The sequence below is a fragment of the Phyllopteryx taeniolatus genome, chromosome 9 (genome assembly GCF_024500385.1).
Source record: "Phyllopteryx taeniolatus isolate TA_2022b chromosome 9, UOR_Ptae_1.2, whole genome shotgun sequence".
Lineage (NCBI taxonomy): Eukaryota > Metazoa > Chordata > Actinopteri > Syngnathiformes > Syngnathidae > Phyllopteryx > Phyllopteryx taeniolatus.
In genome coordinates, this window is record NC_084510.1 from 17,440,788 (window position 1) to 17,455,786 (window position 14,999).

Sequence of the window (14,999 nt, forward strand, 5' to 3'; positions counted from 1 at the left end):
CATTGCAATTGGGGTTGTACATTTACAACCTATATTCCAATATTTGTTCAATGAATGGTATTAATTCATTCCCAACAGCCTATTTGCTTCATTTCATAGCATTTCTCTGGCCTTCACTGCTTACAGTAAGTGTATGTCAGATTTTTTTTGTCCAGTCAGATTTCAGCCTCCCTCATGTGCTGCCATGTAAAGCTAATCTGCCTATGCCCTTCAGAATCAGTAGTGTCGGCTGAAGTAATTTAAACTATTAGCAAAGAGACCAATCAGATTTCAAATTCATCAGCGAGCTGGGTCAAAAATAACATCAGTGTCTTCTGACTGGCGTCCCTGAGTGGAAAGAGAGTGAGTGAGTGAAAACATCATGATTACGCTGTCTTTTTCCATTAAGTTATTTTATTTGCCCAAGACAATGAATTCAGACTATACACAAGTATTTCTCCCATCTTGAGGCCTGAGTATTTAAGAAACTCAAAACAAATATTTTCTGGAGACATTTCTTGATGTATGTCGTTTAACCTCTGTTAAAGACGTGTAAGACTGGTAAAAAAAAAAAAAAAAAAAGAAAAAGACAAAAGGGTGAAAACACAGACACGTGACTTAAAAAAACAACTGAAAAGAATGTCAGGTTGTTTTAAAGGCGACACAGTGGCAAGTGGCTAATGACAGGACAGTCTTGGAAGTACGATGCGGTATAAAATAATCTCCAATTAAAAACAACATTTCAAAAGAAGCACCTTGCACAACCACTTTTGTCTACTTCACAATACAAAACTGCTTTTCAAATGTTGTAAAGCACCCAGGAAATCTGTAATGCTCCACAGACATGCATAACCACCAAGTTCATTCATTCAATAATACACATATTCACATTTTCTCTGGTCAACTGCAAGACCACACCCCTCTCAGTGGCTGGGCTAAACGCAAAAACATTTATCCTTAATAGAAAAATATATTGCACTACTCGTTCCTCAACTGAAATGCCTCGGGGAAATGGTTTAATATCTGCTTGTTTTCATATTTCATTCTTAGAACTCAACTAAAGCTAACCGTTAGGATTCAGGCTAAGACTCAACGCTGTAAACTTACTAAAATGGAGATCAATTAACTGAAACCATGACAAAGTGGTATACCTCAACCATGAACAATCCATGCAGTCATAGGATTTTATATATCGATTATGTCTATTGGAGGCTGTTAAAAGAATTTAAAGGGAAGGCGGGGCAAACTGCTTGTCATGCACTACCTTGACAGCACCAAGTTCTTTGAGGAACAATCAACTCAAATTGAAAAACTGCCTGGCAAAAAAAAAAAAAGTCACCAACTGGATTTGACTAGACAAATCAGTAGGAGTCATCCATTGGATAATTACTGCAGTGACTAAAATGTTTCAGCTGGCAATAAGTTATTTAACCCTAACTAATGCAGTAAGAAGTGTTGAGCGATACGTTCATTGTAAGTGGTTGTGGAAAAGATAGATGTGTTTAAGAGGGGGGCAAATGATTGATCTGGATTAAGAACTGCCAAACACAAGGTGAAGCATCAACTTCCAGGAAGAAAAATGGTAAAAGTAGGAAAATGTAAATATTTAGTGAATTCAAATATGTAGAGAAAAAAAAAACAATCGTTAAGCTCATGGTTATCTCAAGCAGTGACAATGTTTTCCCAAACAAGGTGAAGAGACCTCTGGGCAAAAAAAAAAAAAAAACTGACATGAGGAAGCATAAATAATGATCACAATGCAGATTGACCGTTTCAGAGCGATGGGTCGAGAATGGGATGAAATTATACAAAGTCAGTCAGTTAGTCTAGAATCTTTGGGATGTTCAGAAGACTGAAGTAGCAATCTCACGATTATCGCAGATAATATAGTGAGCAAATTAATGCTACTTTGAGTCAGGACGTAAATGAATGTTTAGAACATTGCATAAGCCAAATTAGCATAAACCTATCAAATGCCAAGGCAACGTATTTAAAGCTAAAGGCAACTGAGCTAAATACAAGAGTGATTTTTTGTGGGCCAGACAGTGTTGGTAGTAGAAGTGTCCGACAGAAAAATTAACAATAAAAGCACAGTAGAGAGCAACAAAGGCCTCCACCAAGTCAGACACATCACTGGAAGTTCTCTGCATTAGTAAAACATTGTTTCAGCACAAAGGAGGGAGCCTCTTCAGGCGAGTGAATGATATCTCTAAGTCAAATATTTAGTCAGATGCATCAAAGCCTGGTTTGTGGGTCAAGTTTGTGTGGGACTGAAGTGATAAAAGACTGATGTTTTTTCATTCATACTTATCATTCAAATACAGGATGTGACCGCAAACTCCGCAGTGGTTTCCTTATTTACATACACAGAGAGAAGAAGGGCGAGATAAGGCCTGATGCCATGTCTTTGTGTGATTATCATAGGCCGTGAGGGGAGGAGAGGGTCTGACTTTGGGGGTGTGTGGGAGTGAGGGAGTCCCCCTCAATTTAACATGTCGTACAAGTCCAGCCTCCGAAATGCCACTTGAGTTTATACTGGCTACCTGCGTCAGCACATCATCTCGAGGTTGACTGGGACTGCGTCAACATGACGACCCCTCCCGGTTGGCCAGATCCCATGCCAGCCAAGACAGACATAGCCACCGCCTCTGCTGCGCGGACACTCATGCCATTGATGGTGGGCCCTGGGCTGGAGGGCGGGGCCGAGGGGGACGGCCCATGCTGGATGACTGCTGCTGGGGATCCGATGGGTTCAGCTGAAATCTCTCGAGAGGCTTCCTCTCCTCCTGCAGCTGAAGGCAGACAATGAGACATTCACCCTTAGAAAGGTGAGCGAGTAAGAACACATTAGATGGATGAGATGATTGATGGATCCTACAGAACACAAGTACAACACTGGATGGCTGATGGTTGGTGCAAAAGGCTTACCTAAGAAAGCAGCTTTCTTTTGCATGACAGTGACGGGGCAGTCTTTGTGGGCGAGGAGGAGGTGTTTCAGCTGAGCCACCTCATTCCTTAAAAGCGTTACTTCATTCTGGCAGCAACAGAAATCCAGAGACAGACAATAATTATTATGAATCCTCTCTTTGGGGCGATACGTTCTCTTTATGATATTTAGGTTCTGAGCCTGTGGTAAAAAAAATAAAAATAATATATTGCATTTCTTGTGATTTTTTCTTCTACAAAGACTATGGACATGGAAATACTTATCTAAATAATACACAAACAATCAAAACTTATCTATGATACTTATAATCCCTTGAATTCCCTCTAAGGCAAAAATTAATGTCTCCTAAATTTGAAAACCCAAAGAGTTCTGTTAACAACCCCGCAGAATTTGAATGATTTAAAAAAAAAAAAAAAAAAGAAGAATAATTAAATGCCCAGCAAATAAAATGAGGCTTCAAAATCCTGAAAAAAAAAAAAAAAAACTATTCTCTCCGCTCTTGAACACTTCAGGCATGTTCCCTGAATGCGTTGAAACGATGCCCCGCTCATCTGACAACTGTCAATCAAGCACAACTTCTACAGCCTGAAAAAAATGGATGCTACTTCATCAAGCATCTTTCTTTTGCCCACACATAACTACATATTTGAGCCGCAAAAATATATCCACTTAAAGCCTCTACAGGCTGAAATAATATATCCCACCGGGTCGTCGCAAGAACGAGGCACTTTAAAGTGGCCACACCAACTCGAAGCAGCTCGCTGGCTGTCAAGTCGGACCTTATTTAAAAAAAGAAAAAAACAAAAATAAAATTAAATTCCTCCCTCTTCCACCTTTTTCTGAGTGATGTACAGTGGGGGAAAAAAGTATTTACTCAGCCACCAATTGCAAGTTCTCCCACTTAAAAAAATGAGAGGCTTGTAATTTTCATCATATGTATACCTCAGCGATGAGAGGACAAAATGAGAAGAAAAAAAAATCCAGAAAATCACATCTGATTTTTAAAGACTTTATTAGCAAATTATGGTGGAAAATAAGTACAGTATTTGGTCACCTACAAACAAGCAATATTTCTGGCTCTCACAGACCTGTAACTTCTTTAAGAGACTCCTCTGTCCTCCACTCGTGACCTGTATTAATCGCACCTCACTCATCAGTATAAAAGACACCTGCCCACAACCTCAAACAGTCACACTCCAAACTCCACTATGGCCAAGACCAAAGAGCTGCCAAAGGACAACCAGAAACAAAATTGTAGACCTGCACCAGGCTGGGAAGACTGACTCTGCAATAGATAAGCAGCTTGGTGTGAAGAAATCAACAGTGAAGCAATTATTAGAAAATGGAAGACATACAAAACCACTGATAATCTCCCTCAATCTGGGACTCCACGCAAGAGCTCACCCCATGGGGTCAAATGATCACAAGAATGGTGAGCAAAAATCCCAGAACCACACAGTGGGACATAGTGAATGACCTGCAGAGAGCTGGGACCAAAGTAACAAAGGCTACCATCAGTAACACACTACGCTGCCAGGAGACTCAAATCCTGCAGTGCCAGGCGTCTCCTCCTGCTTAAGCCAGTACATGTCCAGGCCCGTCTGAAGTTTGCTAGAAAGCATTTGGATGAGCCAGAAGAGGATTGGGAGAATGTCATATGGTCAGATGAAACCAAAATAGAACTTTTTGTTAAAAACTCAACTTGTCGTGTTTGGAGGAGAAAGAATGCTGAGTTGCATCCAAAGAACACCATACCTACTGTGAAGCATGGGGGTGGAAACATCATGCTTTGAGGCTGTTTTTCTGAAAAGGGACCAGGACGACTGATCCGTGTAAAGGAAAGAATGAATGGGGCCATGTATCGTGAGAGTTTGAGTGAAAACCACCTTCCATCAGCAAGGGCATTGAAGATAAAACGTGGCTAGGTCAATGATCAATGATCCCAAACACATTGCCCGGTCAACGAAGGAGTGGCTTCGTAAGAAGCATTTCAAGGTCTTGGTCCTAGTCCTAGCCAGTCTCTCATAGGTGAGGTATACCTATGATGAAAATTCATCTTTTTAAGTAGGAGAACTTGCGCAAATGGTGGCTGACCAAATACTTTTTTACCCCACTGTATGCACTCACAGCCGACAACAAGGTGCACTAAAGCGGCCATGCCACCGACTATCAAAAAGGAAGATACATTTTCGAGGTGTTGGCAGAGGTAGCTAGCTAGCATGTCGCAAATGCGAACAAAGGCACTCAAATTCTTATATAGTGGGGGAGGTGCAACTCATCCCCAAGTGCGTCACTGGGCCCCGTTTTAGTCCAGCCCCCCCACACACAAATAAAAAAAAATAAAAACAATAATAATCAGGAAATATGAAATGTTGAAAAACACCAATTCTATACCTCGACAAGTACTACATAGTTCTCAGTCTTTGCAAGTTTTGGGAAATAATCACCAATGTGTACTGTATTTAAAAACATATATCTGAATTCACTTTACAGGGTCTTATGGTGAAATTTAACTCTCACACTGTAGTATAGTTGTTTTGCACACCCCACAGAGAATCAAATTACAACGTGCAGGCATTGATTGATGTCAATGCCTTGAGTGAAGAGCCACGCAAAGAGTGCTGCAATTATTGAGGGGTCGCTGACCTGCTAAAAGGTTCCTTGACAGTAGTCAGGAAGCATACTAGAATCTCTCCAACAATTAGTTTCCATTTTCATTTGTCCGCAGTGTGACTCAAATTGCAACCCTCCAGTTCCAAAGCCCAAGCCTTTGCAGATGAGCTACTGCCTCCCGAAATGTAATATAATGTATTATAATTGTTATGGTGTTATATTGTTTCTATTGTTGCTTATTTTTAGGGGGGTGTTTTATATGTAATATTTAATTTATGTGTACAGCACATTATTTCAGCTGTGGTTGTTTTTAAAGTGCTCTATAAATAAAGCTGAGTTGAGGTGAGTTTGAGTTTATATCCTTGGTTTATATACTCTCAGCTCTCTTTCGCATTGTAAAAAGTAAGTGGTCAGATTTACCCTGCTATGACTGAACGCTCACCGTCAGAGAGACATTCATGCTTGCAAGATCATCCGCCTTCTTCTCCAAAGAATTCACCCACAACTTCCGCTTCTGCCTGCAGCGTGAGGCAGCTGCTCGGTTCCTTTCTAGAAAACGCTGCCTCCTCTCGTCGGGGTCCATCTCAGAGGCTCGCCGCCGACGGCCTCCAGTTGGCTGCGCTGGGGACACCTGGTGGTGTGGATTGCATAAGTACTGTGTCAACTAAGCAGTAGAGTTTGGTGGGATACCGTTCAATTTTAATCGTGAAATGAAATGATCAAAATAACCAATATTTACCATACTTTTGGAATCTTACTTTTAGGTAATAAATGCAATAGGATTACTGACCCTTTCCAAAAAAAAAAAATATCATGGAAAAGTTTATTTATTACCATAATTTCATTCAAAAAGTTAAACTTTCAGAAATGATAGATTCAGGGCCCACAATTTCAAGTATTTGTTTATTTTTACATAACTTGAGCTATGAGCTCATAAAACCCACAAAATTAGGAATTCAAAAAAATAGAATACTGTGAAGAAATCACCACTTAAAAAAAAGAAAGAAATTAGGGTCACATTCAATCAATCAAAATATGGTACTTTCAAAACCATATGTTAATCTTTAATACTTGGTTGGGAATCCCTTTTCTTTAATCATGGCCTCGATGCACTGTGGCATTGAGGCAATCAGCCTATGGCATTGCCTTGGAGTTATGGAAGCCCAGTTTTCCTTGATGCTTGCTGTCAGTTCTTCTTTGCTTTTTGGGTCTGGTGCCCCTCATTTTCCTCTTGATAATACACCATAGATTCTCAATGGGGTTTAGATCCGGCGAGTTGGCTGGCCAGTCAAGCACTGTGATGGCATGGGCATCAAACCAGGTTTTGGTGCTTCTGGCGGTATGGGCAGGGGCCAGGTCCTGCTGGAAGATGAAATCTGCATCTCCAGACAGATCCTGAGCAGAAGGAATCATGAAGTCCTCTAAAACATTCTGGTAGAGTGCTGCAGGGAGCTTGGATTTAAGAAGGCAGAGTTTACCAACACCTGCACTGGACATTGCACCCCAAATCATGACTGACTGTGGATATTTCACACTGGACCTCAATCAAGCAGTTTGGGTTCTGTTTTTCACCAGTCTTCCTCCAAACCCCTGGACCTTGATTCCCGATGAAAGGTGCACTTTACTTGCATTGGAAAAGAGGACCGTGGACCACTGGCCAACAGTCCAGTCCTTCTTCTCCTTGGCCCAGTTGAGACGCTTCCTTCGTTGGCTTAGGCTCAGACGCTTCCTACGTTGGCTCAGGCTCAGACGTTTCCTACGTTGGCGCAGAAGTGGGTTGACCCGAGAAACCCGATAGTTGTAGCCCATCTCCCAGATGCGTCTGATTGTGGTGTTTTTTGAAGCTGTGACTCCCGCCTCATTGCACTCTTTCTGGATCTCTTTTAGATTGTTGAATCTTCTCTGTTTGATAATCTGCTGAAGTCCATGGTTATGATGCATCTTCTCCTGCCACATTTTGTCCTTCCGCTAGACTTTCCATTGATATACTTGGACACAGCACTCTGTGAACAGCCAGCCTCCTTAGCTATGAACCTTTGTGGCGGTTAACAAACTTTATACGTTCCAAGACTGCATAGCAATTTTTCCCATAAATGAATGGACATTGAATTAATCGGTTCCAGCCCCAGAATCAACTTACATTTACCTTGTTTTTATGAGTTTAGTTAAAAATAAATATATAAACATGTGAACCCTTTATTGCCTCTATGTTAATAAGAATAGTACAGAGTGTGAGGACGGTGCATTAAGAAGCCGAGCAACTGAACACCCGCCGGACGACCCGCCCGTACCACAGCTCCGGCTGCTCCAGCAACAGATGGTAGATTTCGACAAACGAGACAACATAGCGGTATCAGAAACATGAACATCATTCTCATGCTTAGCCAGTCGTCGCTTTTTTTCCCCCCAACAGCAAAATTATGTGGCATCATTATAGCACAATCACTTGCACTTCTCATTTTTTGGAAGCCATACGGAGGGCTAATTCACAGCAAAAAAAAAAAAAAAAACAACTGAAATACATGATGGACAGAGTGAACAATGTTTATGCTGTGTGAGAGGAATCAGTGTTCTGCTGGATGTTGTGACTGTTTCTGAAGTGAAGCATCGTTTGTGCAAAGTAATATTTATTCAAAAATGTTATCCGTATACTGTATATATTTGTATGTTTGTTAATGAACAGGCGCATTCGTGAACCTACCTAGTCTACGAATTCCGTATAATTACAAAAGCTGCTCGAGAATTACTGAGCAGCCCACAGTGTTATGGTTTCGTACCTGTGGTTGGGCAGGTGACGGTGCATCCGAATTTTGAGTGGGCTGCTGGCTCTGTTGCTGCTTCTGGGGGACTGCTGGGAAGGAGCCTGCCCCCCCGCCGCCGCCACCATCATGACCTCCTGGGCCTTGATTACTTAGGGCTGCCTTTAAGCGCTGCAGACACATAGGCGACAGGTCCAATGAGTTCTAAGCTAATCAAAAGAATGGGTGACGATGTCTAACAAGATGCAGCAAATCGGAGTGGTGATTCATCTCACCATCTTTGTCTCGGATTGGAGGTGATAACCTGATGGGGAGGATGAACCGCTGCTAGCTCCACCCACTGGGGGTCCTGGGATCCCAGGAATGTTGGGTACTGAGTTCCCGGGCCTCACCAGCTTCACACAGCAATAAAAAATAACAAGGTGAGGTGCTACAAATGGGATACGTCACAGTATTTAAAAAAATGAATGCGTAGTTTACTTTGCTAAGGACTTACAGATATGACTGAGGTCATCTGCACAGGACTGGGCAGCAGAGGGACTGTTTGCCCATTAGCAAGGTGCCTTACGAGGGGATAAGAGCTTGTCGGTGAGCTGTGGACAATATAAGACATTGTGTACCAATCAATTAATAAATTTGACTTCTTTCTAACTTTAAGCCGATACGCTTTACGTGATTTTTTATTTATTTTATAATAATAATAATAGTTTGTTCAAGTATTGTTTAAGTTACTGTATAAGAAGGGTTTGGTAACAGAAAAATGCAACATCTCAACATTATTATGACAATTTGGAATTTGGGTACAGATTTTAGCAAAAATCACGGAAGTTGACTAGGATGATTTGCTTTTGCGGGCCACATAAAATGATGTGGCGGGCCGCATCTGGCCCCCGGGCCTTGAGTGTGACACCTATGATTTAGCGCCTTGCTCAAGGATACCACGACAGTAGTCAGGAAGCACGTGAGCATCTCTACAACAACTAGTTGACTTTTTTTTTTTTTGTCTGCAGTGGGACTCGAACCATGAAAGCTCCGGTTCCACAGCCCAAGTCCTCACAGATGAGCTACTACTGCCCTAAATGAACTCCAATTTGACAGAAAAGCACATTGTCTGATTTTTAAAGAATTTAATAGCAAATTATGGTGGATAGGCTCCACCACACCCGCGACCCTAGTGAGGATAAGTGATACAGAAAATGGATGGCTGGTGGAAAATAAGTATTTGGTCAATAACAAAAGTTAATCTCAATACTTTGTTGTATACCCTTTGTTGGCAAGGACACAGGTCAAATGTTTTCTGGAAGTCATCACAAGGTTTTCACACTGTTGCTGGTATTTTGGCCCATTCCTCCATGCAGATCTCCTCTAGTGCAGTGATGTTTTGGGGCTGTCGCTGGGCAACACCGACTTTCAACTCCCTCCAAATATTTTCTATGGGGTTGAGATCTGGAGACTGGCTAGGCTACTCCAGGACCTTGAAATGCTTCTTACGAAGCCACTCCTTCATTCCCCGGACATTGTGTTTGGGATCATTGTCATGCTGAAAGACCCAGCCACATTTTATCTTCAATGCCCTTCCTGATGGAAGGAGGTTTTCACTCAAAATCTCACGATACATGGCCCCTTTCATTCTTTCCTTTACACGGATCAATCGTCTTGGTCCCTTTGCAGAAAAACAGCCCCAAAGCATGATGTTTTTCACCCCCATGCTTCACAGTAGGCATGGTGTTCTTGGATGCATTCTTTCTCCTCCAAACACGAAAAGTTGAGTTTTTACCAAAAAGTTCTATTTTGGTTTCATCTGACCATATGACATTCTCCCAATCCTCTTCTGGAACATCCAAATGCACTCTAGCAAACTTAAGACGGGCCTGGACATGTACTGGCTTAAGCAGGGGCACTGCAGGATTCGAGTCCCTGGCAGCGTACTGTGTTACTGACGGTAGCCTTTGATATTTTGGTCACTGCTCTCTGCAGGTCATTCACTTGGTACCCCAGTGTGGTTCTGGGATTTTTGCTCACCATGCTTCGGGATCATTTTGACCCCACAGGGTGAGATCTTGCGTGGAGCCCCAGGTCGAGGGAGATTATCAGTGGTCTTGTATGTCTTCCATTTTCTAATAATTGCTCCCACAGTTGATTTCTTCACACCAAGCTGCTTACCTATTGCAGAGTCAGTCTTCCCAGCCTGGTGCAGGTCTACAATTTTGTTTCTGGTCTCCTTTGACAGCTCTTTGGTCTTGGCCATAGTGGAGTTTGGGGTGTGACTGTTTGAGGTTGTGGACCGGTGTCTTTTATACTGATGAGTTCAAACAGGTCCCATTAATACAGGTAACAAGTGGAGGACAGATGAGCCTCTTAAAAAAGAAGTTACAGGTCTGTGAGAGCCAGAAATCTTGTTTGTTTGTAGGTTACCACATACTTATTTACCACCATAATCTGCTAATAAATTCTTTAAAAATCAGACAATGTGATTTTCTGGATTTTTTTCTCATTTTGTCTCTCATAGGTGAGGTATACCAATGATGAAAATTACAGGCCTCTCTCATCTTTTTAAGTAGGACAACTTGCACAATTGGTGGCTGACTAAATACTTTTTTGCCCCACTGTAAATGATATGTGAATTTTTATGTACCTTTGACCTGAACAGTTGAAGAGTTCTTGGAGTGCGCAGTCAGTTTACCTGAGCTGTCGGTTAGAGGGTGGCGCCTGTGTGATGACAGACGTTGGAGATGGCAGTGTAGGGTGAAGAGAATCATTGCTAATGTGTAGAGGCAGAGAACCTGGACGCACAATGGTTGGAGTCTGGGCAGAACTTGCTACTGGCTTTGTCAGAATCTCCTGTTGTCAAATGAAGCAGTCGCATTTAGTTTATCTCCACGAGCAGAGGAAAAACAGCTTCTACTTGCCACCATAGCGCAGTTGATATTAAAAGCATAAACGGATCAGAAGTATACACACCCCAATTCAAATGCCAGATTTTTGCTCAGATGGGAGAGACCAAGACCAACATTTAAAAAATGTTGACCTTTACAACTCAATTGGGAAAAACTTAAAGCTACCATACTTTATTTAGACATCCATAGAGTGATTCTCAAACATGGACTTAGTATAAATGTCAATTTCATTTTAAAAAAAACACCTTGGTTTTGTCACAAGGGTATCCAGAAAAGGTCCTTCTGACAGCTACAGTCGTGCTAAAAAATATTGGCACCCCTGCGTCCCAATATTTTTAGCCATGGCTGTATAAAAAAACACATTATGCTTTTTTTCTTGACTGTCTGACATGAAATCCGACTAAACCGTTCCTGTTTTAGCTCAATCAGGATTAACAATATTATTTCTATTTGCAAAATGGCAGAACAGTGAGAGGATTTTTTTCAGACAAATACAATATATGTTATAGGCAAAACAGTCATGCTCAAAAGTATTGGGACCCCAGAGGTACCAATATTTTTGAGAATGACTAATTCTGTTTGACCCAGTTTTGTATTCGTTTTGGCCATATTTGGATAAGACCGCCCCCTTTCTTCTGATTGGTTACCTATGTGTAGAAGACCCACTTGTGAGAGCACGTGTTTGTTATGTTGACAGCGCTGACTCGGGAGCGGAGGGGTAGGTAGAGATTTTCGCTTAGTGACGTAGATTAAGTTTGAGAAATTCGAATGACCCGATTTCAGGCTTCTCGGCAGAAAAACATCTGGAACTCAGGAAAGTGTGGACAATTTTAATTCATATTACACCTGTTCGCTGAGGCATTATAGAGCAAAAATTACATCCCAAATACTATAAAAAGTTGGTTTGGTATAATGGCACCTTTAAAGGGGGGGGGAATAATGTGGTTGCATAAATATGCAAACTAATACGTTGTTGCAGCACCTTTAGCACTTGTACTCACAAAACAGGACATTGGGAGATTTCAAGCTTGTTTTTAAAAAATGAGGTTGGGCTTGGTGTTTTTCTTTGTAAGATAAGACTTCCATCTTGCCATCCGACCCCATAGCCTTGACATATGAAGATGGGAGATTGTTGTCATATTTCCTAAGTACTTGCCAAAAATTCCTGCTGCTCCTTCAATGGTGCTGTCATCCTCTTGGCAGTCTCCCAGGCCAGTTTTCTTCTGGTTTGTTCAATTTTGGAGGGACTTCCAGTTCTTTGTAATGTCACTGTTGTGCCATATTTTCTCCACTTAATTAATGATGACTCTGATCACCTTATTCCATGGTATATCTAATGCCTTGGTAATTCCTTTGCGATCCCTCTTATGCTGTGGAAGCTCTCTGTGGACCACAGCTTTTGCTATAAGCTATGACTAAAAAAATATGAAAAACCTACTATAACAGCCCAATTTTGGGGCCGTTAATCAGAGGAACTGTAAATGGTGACAGGTTGACTCCCATTTAACTTGAGTTTGAATGTGGTTGGTTAATTATTAACCACACCCATATCCCCATTTGTAAGAGGGTGTGCACACAACCACACTATCTCAGTTGCCTATTTTTTTACTTCCCCTCTCTAAAGATATCTTTATTTTTGATTGAGCTGTACAAGTCACATTAATGGTGGTAAAGGATTTGAAATCATTTATCTTGATCTTATTCTTTTTATATCACAAAAACTCAATATTTGAACAGGGATTTGTAAGCTTTTTCTTATAACCACTGTAAGTCCTACTCAGAACAAGTCTATCTCAGAGTGTATAAGAGCAGAGTTTGTGGCTATTGAGTTTTGCCCCTCACCCTTGAGTCTTTGCTGATATCTGACATGCTGGAGGATGAATCCGGACTATCAGGAGGAGAAGAATCCACTTCTAAAGGATCATCATCTTCATTCTTTGCTGTGCATTTTGTTTGTGAGGTTGCATATTGTGTTTGTAAAGTTGAAGCCTTAGAAGATAAAAACAAAGCAGTTGAATGAAATCCTGACAACATTTTTATCTGACAAGAAAAATAGCAGCTCATTAATTCAATGTGTACTTTCACTCTCATTCTCACTGTGTTTTTTGTCCTGTGGTCCTCCTCTTGTACTTTGCAAAAGTCCTGTTCAAAGGAATTGGCCAGGTCATTGAATAGTCCAACTTCCTCACAGTTCTTCAGGAAACGTGTGGGTGTTGGGGTCTGGTCTGGGTATTGATGTTGTTGTAAAAAAACAAACAAAAAAAAACAAAAAAAACAGCAACAACAATTAACTATTGAGTCAAGCTTCATAATATATAGTATATAATATTGAAGGCCCAAAGGTTATTACCCGCTATAATAACAGAGTCTGTTCTAGCAGGACCAAATTTTAATGTCATTTCATGTTTGTGTTTATGCACAGAAAGATGATCTTCATTGGTGAATCTCTGCAATAAAGAAAAAAAAGCAGAACATTGTGTACAACGAAACATGCACACGTTAGTGTACATAAACAAGCTGCTCTGATCGCAGTATATGATGAGCAAATTAAATATAGATGACAATGAAGTTTAAAAAAAAAACAATAGCATCATTTTGAATGATGACATTACCTGCCCACATCCAGGGGCAGTGCACACAAATGGGCGGTCATCCCCCATCTCTCACAGAAGTTCTGAAAAATATTTCAAGATAATGTATCGGTGATACGGTAACAGGGTGCTGTTTAATATATTGTATTGGTACAGACAACATCAAATTATCTAAGTTAAATGAGCAGTAATATGAGCTCACGTTCATTAAATCTGTGTTTGCTTCGCACATAGAATTCAATTATTACATGGTATGGTATATGAAGGTGTCTAGTTGATGCAGCTTGGCTTACTATTGATGAAATGCTTTAGCGATCTTCTGTACCTCTAACTACGGATGCCGAGGCGTCCACTCAGGGACGATAGACATTACACCCAAACAGCCTACAATAATAAGGTTGAAGTGTTAATGTAGTATTTACAATAACGTGTAGAAGCTAGAGGTTTTAAAACATGGTGGGTAGTGTTACTGTGGCTACTGACTACGTTTGAGACAGGCCCAGAGCTAACATACGGTTCTCGATTGCCACAGCAAAACCCAGATTGCTTCCACAAAGTGACAGCAAATGCAGCTACCACGAACGTGAAAATTAACATGTAAATTTATAACGCATACCCGGGGAGCAAATAATACAGACTGCATTTCAATTATTTCGTTTCGTTCAACCGCTGACAAAACGTCAGCTATGAAATGCTAACTACTAGCTTACCCTCGTTAGCTTCGTGCTATCGCTGAACATTGTAGCAAAGTTAACCACTGAGTGTTAGCACGCTTGTAAGGTGTAATGACATTAAACACCTATTTTTAAAACACGCACACTACAAGGTGTGTTTTATAAATATATTACGTCTGAGGTTCAAAATGGCTCACCAGGATGACCCGACGCTCGAGCAGCCCCGTCGCTCGCTCGCTCCCCTCCCTGCTCCGTCCGGGCACCAAGGCTGCAGCGCTGTCGTCTGCTAGATGTTGACACTTGACATTCCTCATTTCCCATTCCCAATCTCGCGAGGGCTGCAACCGCGTAGGGTTACGTAAGAGTATCGCCGCGAGGGCATGTACTGCATGTAAACACCACCCATTGACGGCATTTGTGGTTTTAACTACATTTACACAGATATTTCAGGAAAGTCAATAACAATGACGTGATACAGTTCAAACGTTAGCCAATCATTGTAGATTAACCCAAAAATCATACAGTGTGAAAGCACAATC

The 14,999-nt window shown here is 41.3% G+C and overlaps 1 protein-coding gene across 3 annotated transcripts; it reads right to left on the reverse strand.

Annotated features, from left to right (window-relative positions):
• Positions 1 to 375: 375 nt before the first annotated feature.
• Positions 376 to 14,850, reverse strand: atf7b (activating transcription factor 7b). Of its 3 annotated transcripts, XM_061784399.1 has the most exons (13): positions 14,658 to 14,850; positions 13,808 to 13,869; positions 13,546 to 13,642; positions 13,293 to 13,420; positions 13,038 to 13,184; positions 11,092 to 11,139; positions 10,982 to 11,007; positions 8,795 to 8,891; positions 8,574 to 8,693; positions 8,317 to 8,469; positions 5,982 to 6,170; positions 2,908 to 3,013; positions 376 to 2,771 (listed from the first exon to the last, which is right to left on the reverse strand). In XM_061784399.1, exons 2-13 carry the CDS (start codon positions 13,853 to 13,855, stop codon positions 2,536 to 2,538), a joined length of 1,395 nt encoding a protein of 464 aa, XP_061640383.1. In that variant the 5' UTR covers positions 13,856 to 13,869; positions 14,658 to 14,850; the 3' UTR covers positions 376 to 2,535. The 3 variants fall into 3 exon arrangements, with proteins under 3 accessions (XP_061640383.1, XP_061640382.1, XP_061640384.1); XM_061784398.1 differs by having other exon boundaries at positions 10,982 to 11,139; XM_061784400.1 differs by having other exon boundaries at positions 2,629 to 2,798; positions 10,982 to 11,139.
• Between the last annotated feature and the right edge of the window lie 149 nt (positions 14,851 to 14,999).